At 49.0% G+C, this 26,424-nt stretch overlaps 1 protein-coding gene across 6 annotated transcripts in view; it reads right to left on the bottom strand.

The window, feature by feature from the left end:
* Positions 1 to 26,424, bottom strand: part of TTC38 (tetratricopeptide repeat domain 38) — a 144,621-nt gene that overhangs the window by 57,171 nt on the left and 61,026 nt on the right. For 3 of the 6 annotated variants that reach the window (XM_050965972.1, XM_050965962.1, XM_050965990.1), the window contains 5 exons: positions 25,797 to 25,878; positions 23,862 to 24,027; positions 13,674 to 13,833; positions 13,344 to 13,417; positions 10,254 to 11,945 (listed from right to left, as the gene is read on the bottom strand). The exons of 1 other annotated variant lie outside the window; for it this stretch is intronic. In XM_050965972.1, the coding sequence (XP_050821929.1) occupies positions 11,852 to 11,945; positions 13,344 to 13,417; positions 13,674 to 13,833; positions 23,862 to 24,027; positions 25,797 to 25,878 (576 nt within the window). In that variant the 3' untranslated portion in view covers positions 10,254 to 11,851. Of the gene's footprint in view, positions 1 to 10,253; positions 11,946 to 13,343; positions 13,418 to 13,673; positions 13,834 to 21,757; positions 23,524 to 23,688; positions 23,741 to 23,861; positions 24,028 to 25,796; positions 25,879 to 26,424 lie in introns of those variants that run through there. 2 more of the 6 variants (XM_050965999.1, XM_050966008.1) reach the window with 2 other exon arrangements.

Below are 26,424 nucleotides of genomic sequence, written 5' to 3'. Positions count from 1 at the left end.
TTCCCACATTTGCAGACGGAGAAATGTAAGCGAGTTGAGTGGAAGGTCATTGCAAGCTCAGCTAATTATGCAATGTGGTTATGCCCCATCTAACAAGCTCCTTAAACAATGGATCCTAATTTTCATTCACATTGTTCTGTTTAGTGTTTTTCTCCAAAACACTTTCACTAATCATTTTGGTCAGCTTTGGAAAGTTAGCCCTTTCAGTGCACCAAATATAAATATTGCTGGTGGGGACTTCCCTCTATTGGTCATAAGAACAGCCATACTGGCTCAGACCAATGGTCCAGCCAGCCCAGAATCCTATCCTCCCACAGTGGCCAATGCCAGGTGCCCCAGAGGGAATCGACAGAACAAGTAATCATCAAGGGATCCATCCCCTGTTGCCCATTCTCAGCTTCCAGCAAACAGAGGCTAGGGACACTTCAAGAGCATGGTTTTGTATCCCTGCCCATCCTGGCTAATAGCCAATGATGGACCTGTCCTCCATGAACTTATCTAGTTCTTTGCTGGACCCTGTTATAGTCTTGGCCTTCACAACATCCTCTGGCAAAGAGTTTCCCCAGGTTGACTGTGTGTTGCGTGAAGAAATACTTCCTTTTGTTTGTTTTAAAACTGCTGCCTATTAATTTCATTTGGTGACCCCTAGTCTTGTGTTATGAGAAGGAGTAAATAACACTTACTTATTTACTTTCTCCATACCTGTCATCATTTTATAGACCTCTATCCTATCCCTCCTTAGTCATCTCATTTCCAGGCTGAAAACTCCCCCCAGTTTTATTAATCTCACCTCATACGGAAGCTGTTCTATACCCCCAATCATTTTGGTTGCCCTTTTCTGTACCTTTTCCAATTCCAATATATCTTTTTGAGATGGGGGGACCAGACCCAATATTCAAGATGTGGGCATACCAAGGATTTATAGAGAGGCAATATTATTACATTTCTGTCTTGCTATCTATCCTTTTTCTAATGACTTCCCAACATTTTGTTTGCTTTTTTGACTGTCGGTGCACATTGAGGTGGACGTTTTCAGAGAACTATCCACAATGACTCCAAGATCTCTTTCTTGAGTTGTAAGAGCTAATTTAGACCCCATCATTTTAGATGTAGAGTTGGGATCATGGTTTCAATGTGCATTACTTTTGCATTTATCAAAATTGAATTTCATCTGCCTTTTTGTTGCCCGGTCACTCAGTTTGGTGAGATCCCTTTGTCACACTTTGCACTCTCTTTTGGACTTAACTAACTTGAGTTGGTTTGTTTCAGCTGCAACTGTTGCCACCTCACTGCTTACCCCTTTTTCCAGATCACTTAGGAGTATGTTGACCAGTACTGGTCCCAGTACAGACCCCTAGAGGACACCACTATTTACCTCTCTCCATTCTGAAAACTGACCACTTAGTCTGACCCTTTCTTTCTTGCCTTTGAACCAGTTACCTATCCCAGAAAGTACTTTCCATCTTATCCCATTTTGCTTCAGAGCCTTTGGGGAGGGACCTTGTCAAAGGTTTTCTGAAAATCTAAGTACACTATATCCATGAGATCACCTTTATCCACATGCTTGTTGACTCCCTCAAAGAATTCTAGTAGATTTGTGAGGCATGATTTCTCTTCACAAAAACCATGTTCACTCTTCCCCAACAAATTGTGTTTATCTATGTGGCTAATAATTGTGCTCTTTACTATAATTTCACCCAATTTGCCTAGTACAGAAGTTAGCCTTAGTGGCCTGTAATTGCGGGGAGCATCTCTGGAGCCTTTTTAATGCATTGGTGTCATATTTGCTCTCCTCCAGGCATCTGGTACGGAAACTGATTTAAAGGACAGGTTACATACCACAGTTAGTTAGTAGTACTGTAATTTCACATTTGAGTTTCTTCAGAACTCTTGGGAGAATACCATCTGGTTCTGGTGACGTATTGCTATTTAATTGAGCAATTTGTTCCAAAACCTTACTGGTCCTCACTGAATAGTCAAGTCATGATCACTGGCCCCAGAACAACCGTGGCCATCCAGTCCAGTGATCAGTTCCTCTTTATTCACCACAAGGAGGCCCACAATAGAGTACTCCTAGTTGGGTACAAAACTTTGTATAGAAAGTATCTAGAATTTTTCAAAATCTCCAAGGACTGTTTACTCCTGGCTATGTGAGATCTCCCCCATCTGTCTCCCAATAGGAAGTCCCCCGTGCTAACCTAATTTCTTCCCACAAGTCACAGACAGGTGCAAAAGGAGAAACATTTCCTGCTCTCTGGTTTGTATTCAGTGAACTGTGCCAGCCCCGCACCGTTTCATCTGCTGGGCTGTGTTAGTTAGCAGATTGATCCCTATCCATTCGAGGTTCTGGGGTTCTCAGTAACCAAGAACGTAAAACAGGTAACAATGTGTCTAATGCAGGGGTTCTAAAACTTCACTGCACTCCGACCCCCTTCTGACAACTAAAATTACTACATGACCCCAGGAGGGGGGACTGAAGCCTGAGCCCTCCTGAGCCCCACTGCTCTGGGTATGGGGGTGGGGGGAAAGCCAAAACCTGAGTCCCCCCACCCTGCATGGGGAGGACAAAATAGAAGCCCAAGGGCTTCAGCCCCAGACAAGGGACCTGCAACCTGAGCCTGACTGCCCAGGGCTGAGGCCCTCAGACTTTGGCTTCAGCCTCAGGCAGTGGGGAGCGGGCTTCAGCTTTGGCCCCAAGCCCCAGCAAGTCTAAGCCAGCCCTGGTGACCCCATTAAAATGGAGTTGCACCCATTTTGGAGTCCTGATCCACAGTTTGAGAACCGCTGGTCTAATGTGAAGTGCCACCCTGCCCACTGCTTTTTTTACCCTCTCTCTCCTACCTCAATGGGTTGTAACCAGCGACACTAACATTCCAGTCATATGCATCATCCCACTGAGCTTCCCCATTTCCCCTCCCCATGGAGAATTTCCAACTCCTCTTCCTTATTGCTCAGATTCCATTGCCAAAAGCGGTGTTGCTTCCCTTTATGAGTGATATTTTGTAGGGCACCATACACTGCAGCACAGCATTCCCCTGAGTCCACCCTTGTGTTACTACAGGATGGGTTATCTGTAAGCCAGGGAGAGACTCCATCTCGTGTCCCTTTCTTCCCTCCATTGCAAGGTGCTGGGGGAGAAAGAGCACGTGTCCCCAGGGCTGAGGCAGCATGGGATTGCTGGTGTTGCAGCATGCTCTCCAGGAACCCTCAAGCCTCTGCAGCCTCAGAACAGCAGAGCCTGGATTGGAGCAAGGGAAAGGCCTGTTTTCCACAGAATCCTTCCTTCAGGCCTGGAGCATTTAGAGCAGAAATCCCTGTGGGAGTTAATGTTGCTCTAAAAAGAGCTGCCAAGGGGGGTGCAGCTTCGTGACAACACCACGCAAACTGATCTTTTTGTAGAGATGCATAAAGCCCTACACTGAGTCTCTGAGAGGATTCTCCCAAGCAGTTGGAGAAGGCAAGACCTTATTCCTTACTTCTCGTGACAAGACTGCGTGAGAGTTTGTAGAAAGCCAGAGGCAGCTTTCTAGAGGGTTCATTCAGAAATTCCCTGTGGAACCTAGGGGCTGAAGTCTACGGCAGGAAGGAGCCAGGTGGTTGTTGGAGTGACTCTAGGAGGAATGCTATGGGATGGCTCTCTGAGCACCTCTTCACTCTGCTTCTTCCCACCCCCACTTTTGGGGTAACTCCATTACCACCTCCTCAGTGCATGTGGGCTGGAAACCAGATATGGCAGGAGAGAGGTTGCCCACTCAGCCCATGCACAGGAGGATCCATTGAAGTTTACATCCTCTTGCTTGTCACAGCCCAGAGGAATGCATGACACCAATCCTGGACTCTGTGACTGCATTAGTTACCAACAGGTGAGTGTGGCAGGAGAGGACACATAACATGTCTACAAATAACTTTTTCTGGACTGCTGAGGTGAGGGGAGAGAGGCCAGATTCCATCTGACTCTTTAGGACTCTGAGGAAGCTCTGGGATCCAGAGGGAGGTCTCTGGAACCTTGGGATGTGCAGGTGTGGAGACATGTGGCTCCTATCTAGTCCAAAGTAACCTGCCGTGCTCGCCCCCGCAAGCCATATTAACAAGCAACACTGCCTCTCTGTTTCCTTGGTCACATGTATCATGTCCTTTTTCTGGTGGCTAGTCCAGAAAAGGAGGACAAGAGCTCACTACTGCTACCACCTGAGGGATTTGCTGGGTTGAGATCAGCTGGTAGGAGCAGGCAATAGCGCCAGAATCTGGGACTTCAAGCCCCTAGAGCAGGGGTCGGCAATCTATGGCACATGTGCCAAAGAGGGCACGCAAGCCGATTTTTAATGGCCCCCTGGGGCCTGCCGGGACTCCAGTGTGCTATTAAAAATCCTGCCGGCGCGGCAAGCTGCAGGGTTCATGCTCCCGGGCCGGAACACCAGGCCGAGCGCAGCAAGCTGCCAGCCCCTCCCCCGCATTCCCCCCCTTCCCCTGGAGCCCTGCCGCTGTGCGCGCAGCACTCTGGGGGCCGGGGCTGCTCGCTCCCGCGGGGCAGTGTTTGGCTCCACAGGGACGGAAAGATGCTCCCCACTCATCCGGAGCCCTGCCGCCGTGTGCACAGCCTTCTGAGGGGTGGGGCTGCGTGTGCAGCGGCAGGGCTCCGGATGAACGGGGAGCCTCATGGTAAGGGGTCTGGGTCCGGGGGGAGAAGTTAGATAAGGGGTGGGGGCAGTCAGGGGACAGGGAGCAGGGTGGGTTGGATGGGGGGGTGGGATCCCGGGGGGATGGTTGGGGTGGGGGTCTCTGGAGGGGGCAGTCAGGGAGCAGGGGGCGTGGATGGGGCATGGGAATCCCAGGGTCTGTCAGGGGGTGGATAGGGGTCAGGGCAGTCAGGGGACAGGGAGTAAGGAGGGTCCTGGGGGGCAGTTAGGGTGGGAGGGTCTCTGGAGGGGGTGGTCAGGGGACAAGGAGCTGTGGGGGTTGGATGAGTTGGGAGTTCTGAGGGGGGCTGTCAGGAGGCAGGGGTAGGGAGAGGGGTTGGGGCAGGCAGCGGTGTGGAAAGGGGTTGGGGGAGGCAGGGAGCAGAGGGGGCTGTATGGGTCAGGAGTTCTGGGGGTCCTGTCAGGGGGCAGAGAGCAGTTGGATGGGGCATGGGAGTCCGGGGGGGGGTCTTCTGGGTGCGGGGGTGTGGGTAAGGGTCAGGGAAGTCAGGGGACAGGTAGGGGGTAAGGTCCTAGGGGGGCAGTCAGGGGACAAGGAGCAGGGAGGCTTAGATAGGGGATAGGGTCCTGCGCGGCAGTCAGGGGCAGGGGTCCCAGAAGGGGGTAGTTACGGGACAAGGAGTGGGGGGAAGTTGGAGGTTCTGAGGGGCAGTCACCCAGCCCTCTGCCCTGAGCCCTGACCACCCCCACACACCCAGCCCTCTGCCCTGCACCCCCACGCACACTCCAAGGCTCCTGCCCTGAGCCTCATACCTTCCTCATATGCACCCAGCCCTCTATTGACTCCTTCACCCCCCCATGACCCCAGCCCTGACTCTGGCACCCCCACACATACCCAGCCCCCCCAACATCTCATGCACCCCACACATCCCCACCCCCACCCTGAGCACCAAACAGGAGCTCCTGCATCCCCCCTCACATTCCCACCTGCACCCTTCACACCAAATGGGAGCTGCCCAGGTAAGTGCCCCACACTCAAACCTCCTGCCCCACCCCTGAACCCCCTCCCTCATTCTAGCTCCTGGCCAGACCCTTCACCCTCAGCCCTGTGCTCAGTGCACTCCCACCCTCAGCTCAGTGCAGAGAGAGGAAGAGAATGGGAGAAGTAGGTACCCATTGTATGTGGGCAGGGCTGGGACCCCAGACCAACAGCAGGGTGAGAGGGTCTGGCAGCTGGGATCCCAGCTGGCAGGAGCCGGCGGATGGAACCCCTGAGCAGCAGTGGGCTGAGCCGCTCAGCCCATTGTCAGTCTGGGGTCCCGGCTGCTGGCCCCGCACAGACCGCTGCCGGTCTGGGGTCCTGGTTGCCGGCCCCGCACAGACCGCTGCCGGTCTGGGGTCCTGGTTGCCGGCCCCGCACAGCCCGCTGCCGGTCTGGGGTCCTGGTTGCCGGCCCCGCACAGCCCGCTGCCGGTCAGGGGTCCTGGCTGCCGGATCCTTCCCAGCTGGGGTCCTGGCCGCAGGCTCCGCTCAGCCCGCTACCAGCCTAGGTGAACAGAACCCCAGACCAGCAGCGAGCTGGCTGCATAGGATCAACATTTTAATTTAATTTTAAATGAAGCTTCTTAAACATTTTGAAAACCTTGTTTATTTTACAATACAACACTAGTTTAGTTATATAATATATAGACTTATAGAGAGAGACCTTCTAAAAGACATTAAAATGTATTACTGGCATGCGAAACCTTAAATGAGAGTGAATAAACAAAGACTGGGCACACCAGTTCTGAAAGGTTGCCGACCCCTGCCCTAGAGTGACCTCTTACCCTTATAGACCTGCCCTTTCATCATACACAGCTATTTTAAAGTTTAGCATGATAATAAAGAGACCCCTTTTCAACTCTTCACCACACAAAAGACAAAGCCCGCAGCTTCTCTCATTAACTATTTATTTCTACTCTCCTGGCTCCCAAACTGCTTCTCCTTCCTACTGCTGCCAGCCACCTTCGAGTCCTCCCTCTTCTCTCCCTGGCTCTGCTCACTTGATTGCAGCAGCTCAGCAGATGGTCCAGCTCTGCTCTTTCATTTCCATTCTTCTTCAGTTCTTTGGGGGCTGCATTTGCCATTGAGCAGCCTGATGGAAATACCTGAGCTGCTCAGCCCGCTGCCGGTCTGGGGTCCCGGCCGCCAGCCCCACTTAGCCCGCTGACAGTATAAGGTTCCGGCTGCCAGCCCCTTGCCAGCCAAGGTCTCAGCTGCTGGCCCCACTTAGCCTCCTGCCGGCCTGTGTGAACGGAACCCCAGACGGTCAGTGGGCTGAGTGAGGCTGGCAGCTGGGACCCCAGAACGGCAGCAGGCTGAGTTGCTCAGCCTGCTGCTAGTCTGCGGTTCTGTCCACCTTCCTGGAAGCCGGGATTCTGGTCGCTGGCCCCGCTCAGCCCACGACTGACCTGGGGTTCCATTCACCCAGGCTGGCAAGAGGCTGAGCGGGGCCAGCGGCCGGGACCCTGGCTGGCAGGAGCCGGCAGACAGAACCGCAGACCAGCAGTGGGCTGAGTGAACGGAACCCCAGGCCAGCCCCGGTCTCAGAGACAGCTGGGACATGCAGTCTGCCATTAAAAAAAAAAATCATCTCGCATGCCACCTTTGGCACATGTGCCATAGGTTGAAGACCCCTGTTCTAGCGTATACAGTGTACACTGTGTATACTGTACTTTATGGTAATTTTCACTATACATGATTTTCATAAACATAGAGCTAAGGGTTAATTCCTCTTTTACCTGTAAAGGGTTAAGAAGCTCAGGTAAACTGGGTGGCACCTGACCAAAAAGACCAATAAGGGGGAGAAGATACTTCCGTAGCTTGGTGATTTGAGCATGGGCCTGTTGAACAGAGGGTTGAGAGCTCAATCCTTGAGGGGGCTATTTGGGGCAAAACTCTGCCTGGGGATGGGTCCTGCTTTGAGTAGCAGGTTGGACTAGATGACCTCCTGAGGTCCCTTCCAACCCTAATACTCTATTCTACTTATAAATAGTCAAGAGAAAGGTTTTTTGTCTGTCTCTCTCAGAGCCAGCCAGAAAACAGGGCAGGGAAATTACATTTCCTTAAGCATATCTGAACTAAGCATCTAGTATTGCAGAAGTAGTAAGTAATAGGAAAGAAATGCGTTAGGTTATCTTTTGTTTTAGCTTGTGAATTTTCCCTGTGCTAAGAGGGAGGTTTATCCCTGTTTTTGTAACTTTAAAGTTTTGCCTACAGGGGAAATCCTCTGTTTCTGAGTCTTTTGTTATTAAAGTACTTACCATTCTGATTTTACACAGGTGATTCTTCTACCTTTTCTTTAATTAAAATTCTTCTTTTAAGAACCCAATTGATTTTTCATTGTTCTTAAGATCCAAGGGTTTGGGTCTGTGTTCACCTTTACCAATTGGTGAGGATATTATTCTCCAGCCTCCCCAGGAAAGGGGATGTAGGGACTTGGGGGCATATTTGGGGAAGATAGGGTTCCAAGTGGCCCTCTCTGAATGTCTATTTAAATCATTTGGGGGTGGCAGCACTACTAAGGCAAAGAAGGAATTAACCTAAGCTGGTAAAAATAAGCATAGGGGGTCTTTCATGCAGGGCCCCACATCTGTACCCCATAGTTCAGAGTGGGGAAGGAACCCTGACATGCACGGACCTTAGAATCTAACCCCCACATAAGATGTGACTCCACTGTATTCATTTTTGAAAGTTTATAATAAGCAACGCTCCAGGGGGAGGGGAGGTGGGAAGGGCTAGCCTCTCCTTTTGCCTCTCAGTTAGGGCTCCTTCTATAATCAGCTTGGCTAGGCCCCAGGCTGTGCAGCCCAGGGTAAAGCACCCTGTTACAGGCCTGCTCTGCCCACTCCGACTGTTACTGGGCTGGGATCCTTGCTCTCCATTTCAGACTTGGTTTCCAGAGGGGCTGAGGACACACAGGCCCCACTGCCTGGAACTGGAGTTTGCTCGTTCTGGTGACTCTTGACATTCAGAGGCTGACAGGTGTGGTGAGGGGGCTGGAGAAACCCCACTGCTGCGGGAAATGGAGCTGGAGACGCCAGGTGATCACGACTACCCGATGCTCTCTTCATGCCCGAGGGGCTGAAGTCTCCTGCCACAAATGCTCTCAGGAGTCCAGGTTCAAGGACATCTCTGGGGAGCCCCTTCCTAGGAACAAAACTAGGGTGGTACGATGATGGAGACGTCTCTGTCCCAGAGCTGGGAGCCAGTAATGGGGCAAGCTCCCAGCCAGGCTATGCATCAGGGATGCCATTTCTCCCCCAAGAGACCCACAGGCCCCAAGAAGTAAATGGCTCTTATCTCCATGAGGGACTGGGGTCTTCCATGTAAGCCTCTTTGAGAGCCGGCGTTGCTTGCTTTGCTGGGATGAGGTGACCTGTCCCTACAGCTCCCCGTGGCTCAGCTACAGGATGCGCCCATCTGGGAGGCTGTGCCAGATCCCAGGGCCTGGAAGAGAGCTGGGAAGGAGGCTCCTATTCCTTTCACACCCAGAGACCCCATAGAAGGGCCAAGGGGAGAATAAAGGGCAGGAAGTGAAGCTAGCCCTAAGCCTCTGTGCTATCCCCACCTCCTCAAAAGTGGAGCTTTCCGAGCTCGAGTGGGGCTGGGGCCGTGGCCGTGGCCCTGACACAAAGGCCTTTCTGCATCATATGGGGCAGGGAGAGCTCTGCCTGGGAGCAGGGGGAATGGGAGGGAGGTAGACCAAGGAAAAGTGGGGAGGGGAGTGGGTGTGAGGGAAAGAGCTTCTGCCCCAGATGAAGGAATTTGGGGGGCAGAGGGAAGGACGCTGCTCCACAAAGAGGGAAGCAAGTTTCTGTGAGTGGCAAGGGGCTCCATTTCCCCTTCCACTAGCTCCCTGTAGGGGTCCTTCGCGCTCCTGCTCGGAGGGAGGCCACTCCGGCTGGCCCAGTCTGGTCCAGATCAGAGTCTGCAGGGTAGCTGGGGGCCCACAATAAGGCTGGGTAGTTGTGACGGGGTTGGGACTTGCCATCATGGCACCTCCTGCTGGTTGCTCTGGGAATTAGCTCAGTCCATGGGGAGTGCCCTCTGCTGGCGGTGTCCCATCCATCTCTTGTCCTCCATTGGCATCTGCACTCGCGTTGCTCCCTGCTTGACAGTATTCTTCAGGCCACTGACCCTCCAGCAGTACCCACTAGTCCAGCCTCACCCCCTTCCAGGGGGGTGGGGAATTAGCAACAGTCCCTGCACCTGCCTCAGTGGCTAACCACAACCCCCAAAGTCTAGCCCCTTGTCTCAAGGGCCGGTTGCAATTTCTCTCTGCCACCACATGGCCAGGCGCAGTACAAGAGGGAACGGGGGGGACCCAGGCCCTCCTACTGCTCTGGGTCCCAACCCAGGGACCCTCTAGTGGCAGCCTCCCTACCCTCCTTCTCCCCCTTTGTCCAGCTGTCCCTGGGCCACTTCCCTTTTGGCCCCTCATGCTACCCGGGGTTCTTTCAACCCAAAGCTCTTGGTAACTTTACTCTGTGTGAGGAGGTGTCAGGAAATAAATCAGGGGAGACATGGCCATCCAACCGATAGATGGCTGGCACAAACAGGACAAGACAAGAGTGCTTTCACTTAAAGCTAAACTTTACTAGTCTCAAGCACTTACACACGTCCGCAACAAGTTAGTAAAACACCCCCAACCCTTCATAATTACCAAAGCTGAGTGTGGCTTTCGAGTGATACAGCGGCAGCCCGTCTGCCACTGGGGAACAGAAGATGCATCCAGAGGGAGAGACCAGTCCTGAAGAGTCCCCAAACAAGTCCCCTTATTTATACATTAGTAATAGAATGACATGTCCTTTAAAGAAACCTTGTTAAGTAAGCAATTTCAAGCAAGAAGTTCCTTCTGATTATTGATTAACCAGGTGTGGGTTTTTCCAGAACTTGCAGCCTTGAGACCTCAACAGAATTCCTGGGGCACATCCTACTCTTTTAAAATGCATGTATCAGCAACTTCAACACAATTCTTATCAGAAAGGACATGGGGTCAAGCTGCCCCTTCAGTGGCACCCTAAATCCTCCTCCCCTCCTGCCTTGGCCAAGCTGAGACTTGCTTTTAACAGCTTGCTGACTAGGCTGTCTTTAACAATAAGCCACAGTGGTTTCAGGTACTTTATTGGTTTGTCAAAGTCTCCTCGTACACTCACACCCTCTAGGCCCTTTCTATCAGAGTCCGCAGTCTGGCAGTTATTGGGCCAGAGCCTTATTATGCTCCCCCTGAGCCTGCCCAGCACTGCTCTGCCCAATGTGCTGGTCTCCTGCTCTGGAGACAGACCTTTCCCCATGAAGGTCTGGGACAGACTGCCTGCTGCTCGCCTGGGCAGCCTTTATACAGGGCCTAGCCTAGCTCTGATTGGCTGGCTCTAATCTCGTTCCTCATTGGCTCTCAATAGCCCCTTCGCTGATTGGCTGCTGGCCTGTGCAGCTGCTCTGGCCTACCTACGCCCCCTCTTGCATCGGGGTGGGGCAGCCGCCCCACCACAGGAATCAACTGTCGCTACCAGGCTGCGGCCTGGGCTGCATGGCTGGCTCCAGGCACCAGCGGAGCAAGCACATGCCTGGGGCGGCACATGCTAAGGGGCGGCATTCTGTCCATTCGTGGGGCAGCGGCAGTCTGACCGTTTTGTTTTTTTCTTTTTTCTGCTGCGGCAGTTCAGGCAGCAGCAGTCTGGTTTTTTTTTGTTTTTTTTTTGCTTGTGGCGGTAAAAATGGTAGAGCCAGCCCTGACTGGGCTGTTTGCATAAAAGCTCTATCCATCCCAATCTAGTATTCATGTACTCGAATAGCAACACCACTGCCTACTTTGGCAGTGCATAACCTTGCAATAATAGTGTTATCCTGCAATCTGATAAGCATAAGACAGATGCGTTCTCCTGAAAAGCAAAGGCTCAGAATGCTTTTAAACAAATGATTGAGATTATTTCATTTGCTACTGTCACCCTGCTAGACACAGCTAGGCTACAATCTTCCAAGAATCAGAGGTGTGTCAGAAGCTCAAGCAATGATGCTGAATCACCAAAAAAAGCTTCCCAAAGCTCAGATATTTAGAAGATCTGGTATGGCTGATGATGCAGGATTTTCCCTTTTTTGATTCTTTTAATGCCATAGAAAGAGACTCATTACAGTGCTAATTATTATTTCCACTGGAATAACAGATTTAAGATTCATCCCATCACATGAACAGCTGATGCTTTCCGAATAAGTCGCTCAGTCAATGGTGAATTTGGTATCAACCCATCACGTTCTGCCAGGAGGCATCTGAAGGAGGTAAGAGATGTGGGAAGTGAAAAAAAGAGGCCATAAATACAGTGCTCAAAACTATAGCAAGCAGGCTTTTTAGTTTCCTGATTTAGCAGTCATGTGTTGTCTGAAAATAAAAAGCTCGCTGCAGCAAAAAGGCTGGTAGATGCTCACGCTTCAGTCTCTGGCATTTAAAAGAGTTGAAAATGAAAATCAGTATAGAAAACAGCACAGCTAAGTTGTTAAATGCCCATATTGTGTGCTTTGACCACAAATATCACAATGCAGGACATGGACTAATAAGAGAGTGATGTTCCCTTTCCCATTTCTAACCCTCAACTAATGTTCCCTATTTTCACAGCCACATGGCTCTGAAAATCACACAGCGGAAGAACTTTGTGAGAAAATAATCTTGCTCTCCTCCCTTCAAGATCCTAAAAGCTCCCTTGTTCCAGCTAACCCTCTACCACTAACCATCCACTTCTGTTCTGATATCTCACCTCATAATTCTTAACCATAACCAACATTTTAAATAAGATGTCTCATACACAGACTACCTGCTCACATTACTTTTAATGTTCCTTCCCTAGTTATCTGTATGTTGTCTAATTGTGATTGTAAAGTTTTCTGACAGGGAGATATAATAGGAAAATGAATAAAATGAGCAAGGATCTCTTCATATCTGGGAGGCTGGAATGATTTTCATTACTTAGAAGCTAGGGGTCTGATTCTCCACTCATTTACACTTGTGTTAATCAGGACTAACTCCAGTGAAGTCAGTGGAGCTACTCTAGTGTAAGAATCTAGTCTTACTCCAGCTACTTAGTCAAGCTACTCTAGTCTTAAGCTTCAATTCTTTCAAGTGTCCTACACAGGTAGACTCCTCCAATAACTTGAATGGGTTTCAGTATGGGCATGTGAGTCTGCTCGCCTGCTCATGTGAGCAACTCTTGTGATTTCTACTAACACAAGACTGGCACAATGGATAGCTGAAATATGGCACTAGAGTAAGTTAGATCCCAAATAAACTGCATGTGGCATCATTATAGTATTCAGCTACTCATATACGTTTTATTCTATAATCTATTAAGTATTTTGTTCCATATGTAAATACAATGGTGCCATACTGGAAGAGAAAGTCTTTTATAGCTAAACTTGTAGACTGCTAATAAATTGGTCAAATCAACCAGCCAAGTTTGTGTAGCTGAACAAACTAAATATTTGATAATTGCTGTAAATTGTGACCTAAGATTAAATCTAAAACTATGCAGCTTTGTATGTACTTACTTGCATATCATTTTACTTGTAATTTACAATGTTTAAAAACAATTGTAATTTGTGCTTTCATAAATTGTATTTCTATTTAATACATATCATGGAATCCAGAAGTTCTGATTTTTAGCAAGTGGTACTTACCTAGCCAGTTTTTGATAGGCTTTTGATTTACAATTTAAAGCAGCATGAATCAATAGCTGGCTGAAAACATCTCTCTGAAAATATGAGTCACAAATGAAATAAGTTAATATTTGGTAATAAATGCTGCAAGTGACAATTGCTTAGATTCTGACTGGTTATAACTATCGAGGAGAGAATTTCTTCTACAAACAGTATTAAGCAGCTGAGACATAGTACTTCTTACTTGTACATTTGAATGTTAGTGGAAACATGAAATCCTAACAGATGCTACGCAAAGACAAACAAGCCTTACTCAAATGCAATTTAATAAATAACATTCAAGCCCCTTACCTGAGCATTGCTGCCTCCTATCTGCAGGAGTTCGTAGCAAATTGGATAAAGTAATCCTACTGTCTTGTCATAATTTCCATTGTCAAACTCTACCAAAGCCTGGCAAAGTGGCAACCCCAATTTTGGAGCCAGACCCAGTTCATGGTCTTCACCAGGTGCTCTGCAGAACAGGAAAGGAGTTAACTGCCAGTGAGCAGAAGATAAGACTGTAGCACTTTACTCCTTTTAGTGCTGTTCTGTCACCTTCTGTTGGAGCAACTTAGTTCCACTGAGTTCAAGGAATAGTGATACATGGAACAAAACACCTCACATGTTAGGTACATTTTGCTAAACAAATCCTTATTTGCTGTACCTTTAAAAAATCCTGAAATCTTGCATATTTTAATTATGCAAGTGAACACATCCATTCCATAGTAATGTTATCCCATTTGACCTGAGAAAAGACTGTTACTCACCTTTGTAACTGTTGTTCTCGAGATGTATTGCTCATATCCATTCCAGTTAGGTGTGCGCGCCGCGCGTGCACGTTCGTCGGAAGATTTTTACCCTAGCAACTCCAGCGGGCCAGCAGGTCGCCCCCTAGAGTGGCGCCGCCATGGCGCCTGATATATACCCCTGCCGGCCCGTCCGCTCCTCAGTTCCTTCTTGCCAGCTACTCCGACAGTGGGGAAGGAGGGCAGGTGTGGAATGGATATGAGCAACACATCTCGAAGAACAACAGTTACAAAGGTGAGTAACTGTCTTTTCTTCTTCGAGTGATTGCTCATATCCATTCCAGTTAGGTGAATTCCAAGCCTTACCTAGGCGGTGGGGTCGGAGTGAGAAGTCGCGGCGTGGAGCACGGCGGAGCCGAAGGCCGCGTCATCTCTGGACTGCTGGACCAGGGCATAGTGGGAAGCGAAAGTATGAACAGAGGACCAGGTCGCTGCCCTACAGATCTCCTGGATGGGCACGTGGGCGAGGAAAGCCGTGGATCAGGCTTGCGCCCTGGTAGAGTGCGCAGTCACATGGCCCGGAGGGGCATGAGCCAAGTCATAACAGGCTCGGATACAGGACGTCACCCACGAGGAGATTCTTTGAGATGAGACGGGCAACGCTTTGACACATTCTGCCACCGCCACAAAGAGTTGGGGGGATTTGCGGAACGGCTTGGTTCTCTCTATATAAAAGGCGAGCGCCCTACGGACATCCAGTGAGTGAAGCTGCTGCTCCCTGCGGGACGAATGGGGTTTCGGGAAAAAGACAGGGAGAAAGATCTCCTGGTTGACGTGAAAGGCCGAGACCACCTTGGGGAGAAAGGCTGGGTGCGGTGTCAGCTGCACCTTTTCCCTGTGGAACACAGTATATGGGGGATCTACCGTGAGGGCCCGGAGCTCCGACACCCGTCTCGTGGAGGTGATGGCCACCAGGAAGGCGGTCTTTCAGGAGAAGTAGAGAAGGGAGCAAGTTGCCAAAGGCTCAAAGGGAGGGGACATGAGCCAGGCCAGAACCAGGTTCAGGTCCCAGGAGGGGGCGGGGCGGCGAATCTGTGAGTAAAGATGCTCCAGACCCTTAAGGAACCTAGTCACCATCGGGTGAGAAAACACCGAGCGGCTATCCATTCCTGGGTGGAAGGTGGAAATGGCCGCCAAGTGAACCCTTAGAGATGACACAGCCAGGCCCTGTTGTTTTAGGGACCAGAGGTAGTCAAGGATAGTACAGATGGAGACTGCGGTGGGAAGGAAGTTCTGATTAGCACACCAGCACGTGAAGCGCTTCCATTTGGCCGAATACGTCGCTCTGGTGGAAGGCTTCCTGCTCTCCAGGAGCACCTGACGCACTGGGGTAGAGCAACGCATTTCAGACCAGGTCAGCCACTCAGGAGCCATGCCGTGAGGTGCAGCGATTGAAGGTCCGGGTGACGGAGCCTGCCGTGATCCTGAGTGATCAGGTCTGGGTGAAGAGGCAGGGGGACAGGGTCAGCCAGAGACAGGTCCAGCAACATGGAGTACCAGTGTTGCCGGGGCCACGCTGGAGCTATCATGATCAAGCGGGCCCTGTCCCTGCGCACCTTCAGAAGGACCTTGTGGACTAGCGGGAACGGGGGGAATGCGTAGAACAGGTGCGTCGCCCACGGAATAAGGAAGGCATCTGCTACCGAACCCGGTTCCAGGCCTTGAAAGGAGCAGAACATCTGGCACTTCCTGTTCCCTCGGGACGTGAAGAGGTCCATCCGGGGACATCCCCACCTCCGGAAGAGCGAAAGGGCGACGTCCGGGCGAAGGGACCACTCGTGGGAAAGGAAGGATCTGCTCAGATGATCCGCCAGCGTGTTCCGAACCCCGGGAAGGAAGGATGCGATGAGGTGAATGGAGTGGGCTATGCAGAAGTCCCAGAGCCTCACGGTCTCCTGACAGAGGGAAGAAGACCTCGTGCCACCTTGCTTGTTTATATAATACATGGTTGTTGTGTTGTCGGTGAACACCGAGACACAACGGCCCTGAAGTTGATGATGGAAAGTTTGGCAAGCAAGGTGGACCGCCCTCAATTCCCGGATGTTGATATGGAGGGTCAGCTCATGAGGTGACCACCGGCCTTGGGTCTGCAGGGTTCCGAGATGGGCCCTGTCATAAACAGATAGCTAAGGGTTAATGTCTCTTTAACCTATAAAAGGGTTAACAAACAATGACCTGAAACACCTGACCAGAGGACCAATCAGGAGACAAAATACTTTCAAAACTGGGTGGAGGGAAGTTTGGGTGTAAGTTCTTTGTTCCTTGTCTTGGTTCGGTGGCCCTCTCGTCTCTGAGAGTGATCTCTCTATCTCCAGGCTTTCTAATCTTCTGTTTCCAAGTTGTAAGTACAAGGATAGTAAGACAATAGGTTTATATTGTTTTTTTGTATTTACATATGTGTAGTTGCTGGAATGTTTTAAACTGTATTTCTTTCTGAATAAGGCTGTTTATTCATTTTTTTCTTTTAAGCCATTAACCCTGTATATTGTCACTTTGATACAGAGACCAATTTTATGTCTTTTTCTTTCTTTTTATATAAAGCTTTCTTTTTAAGACCTGTTGGATTTTTTTTTTTAGTGGGGGCTCAAGGGGATTGAGTCTGCAGCTCACCAGGGAATTGGTGGGAGGAAGAACACAAGGGGGAAGAGAGAATCTCTTTGTGTTAGATTTACTAAGCCTGAATTTGCATAACTTCTGGGTGAGGGGAGAAAAATATTTGATTTCTCGATGCGGTGTTTCAAGGACTTGAAGCAGGGAATCTCCTAGAGTACCCAGGGCGGGGAAATCTGGGAGGAGGTAAAGAGGGGGAAGGGAAGTGGGTTATTTCCCTTTGTGGTGAGACTCAGGGCATCTGAGTCTTGGGGTTCCCCAGGGAAGGTTTTGGGGAGACCAGAGTGAGCCAGACACTGGAATTTTCTGGCTGGTGGCAGCGATATCAGATCCAAGCTGGTAATTAAGTTTGGAGCTTTCATGCTAGCTTCTCATGTTCTGAACTCTAAAGTTCAGATCTGAGTAGGAAAGTTATGACAGACCCCCTAGCCTAGATCTGAGGCATCCGTTGTCAGGGACACAGAGGGCTGGGGCGGATGGAATGGAAGCCCCGCGCACACCACGGACTGATCCAGCCACCACTGCAGGGAGCCTAATACGTCCTGGGGGACGATGACAATCGTGTCCAGAGGGTGCCTGGCCGGACAGTACTGAGTGATGAGCCAGGACTGGAGGGGCCTCATGCGAAGCTGGGCATACCCCGTGACAAACGTGCAAGCCGCCATGTGGCCCAATAAAGTCAGGCAAGTGTGTATTGAGGTCAAGGGTGCTGCCTGCAGTCGCTGTATGATGGCCGCCAAGGTCTGGAACCTCGATAGAGGAAGAACGGCTCTGGCCAGAGTAGAGTCCAGAAGGGCTCCAATAAACTCTGTCCTCTGAGTGGGGATTAGTGTTGACTTTTCTATATTGAGGATTAGACCCAAGTTCGCGAAAAGTCTGTTGACCATGTGGATGTGGCTGAGGACTTGTGCCTCTGATGATCCCCGTATCAGCCAGTCATCGAGGTATGGGAATACATGTATGCAACTGCGACGAAGGTGGGTGACGACTACAGCCATGCACTTGGTGAACACCCTCGGGGCCGTAGAGAAGCCGAACAGGAGGACCGCGAATTGATAGTGGCAGCAGTTGACCACGAACCGAAGGAACCGTCTGTGGGGCGGGAATATGGCTATATGAAAGTATGCGTCTTGCATGTCGAGGGCGACGTACCAGTCTCCAGGATCCAAGGAAGGGATAATGGTCCCCAAGGATACCATACGGAACTTCAGCTTCACCACGTATTTGTTGAGTTCCCGCAGGTCGAGAATAGGCCTGAGGCCTCCCTTGGCTTTGGGGATCAGAAAGTAACGGGAATAAAACCCTTTGCCCCGCTCGCTCTCTGGAACCTCCTCTATGACTCCTTTGACGAGGAGCGTTCGCACCTCCTGAAGGAGGAGTTGCTCGTGAGAGGGGTCCCTGAAGAGGGACAAGGGAGGAGGGCGAGAGGGAGGGTGCGAAACGAATTGCAGATGGTAACCAACTTGCAATCTGCGTAAGACCCATTGGTCGGATGTTAGCCGGGACCATGCAGGGAGGAAAAACGAAAGACGGTTGGAAAAGGGAGGGGACGGATCCGGAAAGGAAACTGGTGCAGTGCCCTTGGGCACACCTTCAAAATGAAGGTTTCGGGCCGGAGGGAGCCTTGGAGGAGCTCTGGTTTTGTCCTCCTTGGTTGCTCGATTGTCTACGTCGGCCATTTCTACTTCGTCGTCTGGCGAAGTCTTGCCTCTGCCGGGGTTAGGGGTAGGGCCGGCGTTGTTGTTGAGGCTGGAAGGGTCTGCGCTGGGTGACAGGTGTATGCATCCCCAGTGAGCGCATAATGACCCTATTGTCTTTGAGGCTTTGTAGCCTGGGATCAGTCTTGTCCGAGAACAGGCCCTGGCCTTCAAATGGGAGATCCTGGATCGTACACTGGAGCTCCGGAGGGAGGCCAGAGACCTGTAGCCAGGAAATGCGGCGCATGGTAACGCCAGAAGCTAGAGTCCTGGCGGCCAAATCTGTGGCGTCCAGAGATGCTTGTAGTGAAGTTCTCGCTACCTTCTTGCCCTCGTCAAGGATTGCAGCGAATTCTTGACGCGCATCTTGCGGAAGCAGCTCCTTAAACTTGTCTGCTGCCGCCCAGGTGTTGTAAGTGTAGCAGCTAAGGAGAGCCTGCTGATTGGACACTCGAAGCTGTAGGGCGCCCGCAGAATAGACCTTTCGGCCGAGCAGGTCCATGTGCCTCGCTTCCTTGGACTTTGGTGCCGGGGCCTGTTGGCCATGGCGCTCCCTCTCGTTCACAGATTGTACGATGAGGGAGCACAGGGGCGGGTGAACATATAGATACTCGTACCCCTTCGAGGGCACCATATATTTGCGCTCCACTCCGCGTGCAGCGGGGGGAATGGACGCCGGTGATTGCCAGATGGTATTGGCATTGGCCTGAATGGTCCGGATGAAAGGAAGGGCGACTCGAGTGGGTGTATCGGCAGATAGTATGCTCACCACTGGATCCTCAATTTCTGAGACCTCCTCAGCCTGTAAGTTCAGGTTCTGCGCCACGCGCCTGAGGAGGTCCTGATGCGCCCTGAGGTCAAGCGGAGGAGAGCTGGAGGATGTCGTTCCAGCCACTGCTTCATCTGGGGAGGATGAAGAGGAGACACCTGGCAGGAGTGGATCTGCCGGAGGCTTTGCCTGGAGCACTGCCTCCGACTCCGGAGGGAGATCAGGGTCCTGACGGTGAGACAACCCCTCCTCTGCAGGGGAAGGGGGAGGACGAGACAATGTGGCCTCCAGAATCCTGTGTTCAGATGCCGTTGAACGCGTGGGGATCTGCTGAGGGCCTTGGGCTTGATGATACGCCCAGGGAGTCCAGAAGCCCCACTGTTGTGGTCCATGTTCCTGAGGCGAGGGATCATGGAAGAGAGCAGCAGGCCTGTCAGTGTCCATGGCGTATGCGCTGTCTGTTTGGGAGGAGACGGACGGCTGTTGGGATGGCCAGGAAGGAGCCGAACGGGACTGATATGGGTCCCTCGCTCTACACGGCGAAGACCTCCTCGGTGCCGGGGACTGGTGCCAGGAGTCATAGCGGCGCCAGGATCGAGACCGGGACCTGCCACCAGCGCGGTGCCGGGAGGTCGACTGGGATCTAGAACGCCGACGTTGGGAATGGCTTCTTGAACCTCGGTGCCGGTAGCGATGGCTCGAGCCAGAGCGGTGCCGGAGTATCGGGACCATTGTGAAGAGGACCGGCGCCGCGAGTACGACCGGTACCGCCGCGGATAGCGGTGCCGGGACTGCGAGCGACACCTTGATCAAGACCACTCACGGGACCGGGAACAGTGCCGGGACCGCGATGGGGATCAGTGCCGGCTCGGTGAATCCAGAGACGGCGCTCGCATGGCCACAGGCTTGCCTTTCGATTGTAGAACTCACACCAGAGGCACCGGGGGTTGAGGCAGCGTAGACTCAGTTAGTGTTATCAGGTCCCTAGCCGAGGAAAATGTCTTGGGCATCGAAGGGACCATTAGCTCAACCCCGGGTCTTATGGGGGAGCTGTGAGGGACCAGACTCAACGGACCCTCCGGGCCCAGAGTCGACGGAATCCCTGGTAGCGGTGCCGCGGCAATAGTCGGTGCCGGGTGCTCCATTTGAGTCTGCTTGGTCGGAGTGATGGACATCGAAGGTCTTGCGTCGGGGCCCGGTGCCGGGGAAGGTCGGTGCCGAGGCGTTTTCCCAGGCCCGGCGCGGTCCGGTGCCGGAGCGGAGCCAGCACTCGGTGCCGAGGACGGAGGGTTAAGTGCTGCTTCCATAAGGAGAGTTTTTAAGCGCTGATCCCTCTCCTTCTTGGTCCTTGGCTTAAATGCCTTACAAATGCAGCACTTCTCGGAAATGTGCGATTCCCCAAGGCACTTCTAGCAGGAGTCGTGGGGCTCGCTCGTGGGCATCGGCTTCTTGCAGGCCGAGCACTGTTTGAACCCTGGCGAACCGGGCATGAGCCCGGCGCCGGGCGTGGGGGAGGGCTACAGCCCAAGCCCGCCAACTATATACAATAAGTAAATACAACTATCAACTAATATTCTATACTTTAACTATAACTACAACTAAATACAACTATTAGAACAACGATACAATGGAGAGCTAGGGACGTGGAGGACAGCTATGCCGCGCTCCACAGTTCCAACGACCGACACGGCGGTAAGAAGGAACTGAGGAGCGGATGGGCCAGCAGGGGTATATATCAGGCGCCATGGCGGTGCCACTCTAGGGGGCGACCTGCCGGCCTGCCAGAGTTTCTAGGGTAAAAATCTTCCGATGAATGTGCACGCGCAGCGCGCACACCTAACTGGAATGGATATGAGCAATCACTCGAAGAAGAAGTTAGCCAATCACTGGAGCCTTGCAGGTTGTTTCCATTAGGAGGAGATACTGATGATAAAGTCAGATATTTCTTTGAGGGAAACTTGTTTATTAACAAAAATGTACAGAAAGCCCTGTTTCCTCAAACACAGTAGGAAACAAACATACAACAGGAGGCATTGCTCAATATTCCAAGCCTCTTTTTTCAGCCAACACTCGACTCAATAGCTCTCTCAAATGTCAGGGTCATACTACAAGCAATGCTTTGGATGTCTTTGGATTTGTGTTGCCTTCTCTGTCTGCCTGTCTCACTCTCTCTCTCTCTCACACACACACAGGCATGCAGACAGAGAGCCCTCTCCATCAAAACATACGTGTGATACCCACCAGAGTACACTATTATATGGATTTGTTTGTCTGTTGTTTTTTCTTTAAGTTTCAGCCTCAAAATGTATAGGGTAGAAAAATAAAAATAATGAAAATAAAGGGCTGGAGGATTAGAATTGTATGGCTATTCTTTAAACAAACAAATTTCTAATATAGGTAATGTAATTTTTATATTCTTGATGTGAGTAAACAGTCCTATTACCCACATATTGGTTTAGTAAACATGAGGTTTAATTTTATATTTAGTTTTTCAAATATTCAAATTCATATCAATTCCTGTTTTCTAAAGTAATTTTACTATATTTACATTTTATAATGCTTCAAACAACTATTATAAGGCAGAGCAGTTACAACAATGTTACAATAAAAATGTAAAAGTAGGTGTGGACAAGCAGGTGGAAGCACTGTGCAGAGGTTGGCAAAACGAAGTATAAATTCATTAACTATTCCACAAAGTTTCCATCTATCAATGTTGAAATTCTATATTACATACAGTATGTATCTAGAAGAAAAAAAAGTCTGTCACCATCTGATAGTAGCAAGCAAAGCAGAGATTACTGTTTGGTAGCTTTACATTTCTCACATTTTCTTCTTGATCTCTCAAAGCCTAAGTGGATCATTTGCACGTGCACCAGTGCTGTTCTGCTCTTTTGTGCAAAACAATACCCATCACACCTGATATTAAGATTCCATTTATAAACAGTTTCTAAAAATTGTTAATTGGTTAATAGGTGTCAGGCTCTTAGAAGATTGTTAGAGAGAGTCCAACAAATCAACATATTCCTTGTAACCATGGCTTGCAATCATGTAGCACAATGATTCTCAACCAGGGGTCTAAGGCCCCCCAGGGGGCCATGAGCAGGTTTCAGGGGGTCCACCAAGCAGGGCCAGAATTAGACTTACTGGGACCCAGAGCAGAAAGCCTGCATGAGGCTGAAGCCCAGGGCTCAGAGCCCTGCCACCCAGGGCTGAAGCTGAAGCCTGAGCAATGTAGCTTTGTGGGGGCCCCGTGGCATGGGGTCCCAGGCAACTGCCCTGCTTGCTATCCCCTAACGCTGGCCCTGGCTTTTGTATGCAGAAAAGCAGTTGTTGTGGCACTGGTGAGCTGTGGAGTTTTTACTGAATGTTGGTGGGGGGCCTCAGAAAGAAAACGGTTGAGAACCCCGATCTAGCACCCTTCTGTTGCACTCATAACTATCTTTAACACATACTGCTCATGTCTAACATCTTTCGATCATATATTACACCTTTACACACCATTTATAAATGGAAGCTTAAGATAAAGCATTACTACAGTAACCTTGCTGCCCTATTTTGTTTGGTCATCTTTCTAATGCTATGTATACACTATTTTAATGAAGATTTGTTTTACCAGAGTATGATGATTATTACTCTTCTGAAAACTGAAAGACAAATCACAGGCCCCTTCTTTTGCAAGTGAAAAAAGTTGTCATTGTAGGTAGCTGGCTCTTTCCCAACCTGTCTATTTCAGCATGTTCTGTGGCACCTTTATGCCACAAATGTCTTACATATAGCCCTTCAGGTCAGAAACAGAAAGCAATGACTGACTCAGACTGTACTCTAAAGAAAGAAGGAAAATCAGTTTCACCCACAGAAAAGCTGTGTACATAAAACAAAAGCAGGAAAAATGTAAGAGTGGAATGCCATTCTTATACCGCCTTTCATGACGGTCAATATAAAAATAAGAGCAAGAAATTTATATTTTAGACATAAACAAGGATGTGACAAACATTCTATTTTGCTAAAATACCAAAATATTCAAATTTGTAGAGCTGAACGAAGTTGTGCCAAAATTATTTTCACAGTGCTTTTAGCTCAATTTCATGTTAAAATGGTAATTCATTGTATGCTTATAGACATTTTATAGATATCTTGTAAACAACATTGATTAAAATTGGTGCATCAGGGCAAAAGGGGCCTTTACAGGTAATTGGCTTATTTTGTGAAGTTTTCTTAATGCTGCAGAAGAAAAATTCCACTGTTCTGATACGAAGAGTCACATCTCTAAAGTACACCCACTGTAAGGGAAAAAAGTGTCTATAGGTTAAGGTGCCACAAGCACTCAAATTCACGGTATGTACAACACTCAGACAATGATGCTGCTATCTGACAAGATTAAATACCCAATCGAGACATTAAATGCCCAGTTTAGATACACTTAAAATCAAAAGTAATTTGCTAACCTTAACTTTAGAAACACTACCCTGCTGAAACCAGCATTCCGGTTAGGACATCCTATATCAGAGAAAAATAAATTATGGTACTTAGCAAACTGCAAGAAATTAATTATTATACTAATATGCTTTGTGATGAAAAAAATATTTATTCAGAACAACATTTTAATTCACTTGCTTACTTGGCAAGTTCCTGAAGAGTTGTTAAGAGCTCATTGGTGGTTTTGTGGTCTTTGACCCCAAGCAAAGACATGAGAATGTGGACATCATTGAAAAGCCAGACATGATCTTTGGTGTGCTTCTTTGCAAGAGGGATAACTTTGTTCCATCTGTCTCCCACCTTTACACCTAGGAGTAATATACAGGATTTCAAATAAAAACTCCACATGCAAAACCATGTATCTTGGCATATACTCCCAGTTTAATTCAGCATCATAAGATTTGATTACTAGTTTAAGGAACCACCTCTGGACCTGCGTCAAACCTCTTTATTGATCATCTCCAAATATACCATCTGTAACTGATATCATGGATCCCATTAGATAGGGATCAGGCCTAATAATAGGATAAATCAGAGGCAAATTATGGGTTTGTAGGGCCCTGGGCCCCACATCCTTCTTTTAGTGTGGGGCCCAAAACTGGACACAGTACTCCAGATGAGGCCTCACCAATGTCGAATAGAGGGGAATGATCACGTCCCTCAATCTGCTGACAATGCCTCTACTTATACAGCCCAAAATGCCTTTACCTTCTTGGCAACAAGTGCACACTGTCGACTCATATCCAGCTTCTCGTCTACTGTAACCCCTAGGTCCTTTTCTGCAGAACTGCTGCCTAGCTATTTGGTCCCTAGTCTGTAGCAGTGCATAGGACTCTTCCATCCTAAGTGCAGGACTCTGGACTTGTGCTTGTTGAAACTGATTTCTTTTGGCCCAATCCTCTATTTTCTCTAGGTCCCTCTGTATCCTGTCCCTACCCTCCAGCATATCTACCACTCCTCCCAGTTTAGTGTCATCTGCAAACTTGGATGGTTGTCAGTCACTGAGTCCTCGGCTTGCTCCAGTCACCATGACAGGGAGTGACACTGTCCCCCATGCACCACAGGTACCCACTCCAGCACCTTTAACTGTATTCCCTTCCCGGCACCGCCCCACCCCGGCAGTATCCTCTTTTGGGGGACCTGAAATATGATAACCCTACACTAAGCCAGGTGAGCTGATGAGCTCTATTTCCATGAAAGGATAACAGACTCAGAATCAGCACCAGGATATGTGCCAGACACACCAAGGGAGGAAACAGCCTATTAAGACCCAGGGAAACTTAAAAACACTCAGGAATCCAGAGGAATTCCCCTGACAGCGATCTAGTGAGGGTATGTCTACACATACACAGGTCTACCCTTCACCCGCGCTGGGTCCCAGAGCTCAGGCTCTAACCTGAACCCAATTGTCTACACAGCATTTTCAGCCAGCCTTGGATTTTTTATCCCTGTGTAGATGTACCCTGAATGACCAAAAAGAGGTGCTTGATTGGATCTGTGACAATGACTTAGGAGGTGAGCAGTTTTTTTCAGGAACTCTCACTTCATCTTTGCGTTAGAAAGTTAAAGAAAAGCTGGATGCCTGTTTACATAGTCCCATGGAACTGTTGGAATGATTGGTACTATATTTACATTGACTCTCTATTTCATCAATATCAAGATTAAGAACTAAAAATTAATGTTGGCTTGATATTTAGTAAAAGAGAAGTTAATGGCTTTTTAATAGCTTATGCATTTGATCTTTAAACATTAGGTTGAAAAAATTAGATCTCTGGGGACAAGGGAAGTGAAACATCAAAAAAAAAGAAAAATGTGACCTTTATTAATTTGATTGAATGGAATATTGTACTTGCAGGAAAATAATTACCTTTATTTCTCCCTAAAGTTTATGTTCATTAGTATATACTTAAAATTCACCTCTGAAGAACAGCATCTCTTCTCTAGTATAACCCACTGCTCAGACTCGCTCTGTATATTTACCTAAATCTTCACCTGTTGCATTTTGGAGGATGAGCCTTTTACCTTACTCTTTTAAGAAGAATGAGTAGACTAAAGCAGAAACTAACAGTTCTTCTACCTTCCAACTGAAGCCGGTACAGCATGGAGCAGTTATCTAGCACAGCCAACATACTTCTGCTTGACAGGCATGCAGGAGCAATCTATAATCAGAAAGCATTCTTATGTGGCATTACCCATCTTTAAGTGGAAGTTAACCTGACGATAAACTTACTTTGACAGTACAAAATTAATTCTCTCCTCTTACTTTTCCAGATACAACCATTTTTTAACAACCCAAATTGCATCTTTCAAAAATACAGCAATCTACAAATAATATTCAAATTATTTTATCTGTGGTGTTTTTCCATTTATAAAATCAAATATAGTATGTGTGAAAACTATCTTTTCTACAATCTCTGATCTCCCCCAAATGGACCATAAGTACCTCTATTACTTTGCAACAATCACCAGGGTAGAACGAGATATTTTTGTAAAGTTTCACACCAAAACAGACATGAGGAGACCTGTTACACAGATTCCTGGTTAATTTGCTGTGGATTATTTTAGAAAGATTCTTCCAAAAGTTCAGATAGCAAAAAATTTTAATAAGTCATCTAGAAAGGAAAAGACATGACTAAGGAAGAAGCCTAACTAGTAATTAGATTAAAATCAGATCTTGTAGATTAATTACCAATCATGACAGCTTA

Source organism: Gopherus flavomarginatus, chromosome 1 (genome assembly GCF_025201925.1).
Source record: "Gopherus flavomarginatus isolate rGopFla2 chromosome 1, rGopFla2.mat.asm, whole genome shotgun sequence".
Classification (NCBI taxonomy): domain Eukaryota; kingdom Metazoa; phylum Chordata; order Testudines; family Testudinidae; genus Gopherus; species Gopherus flavomarginatus.
This window is presented reverse-complemented; position numbering and strand designations above follow the sequence as displayed.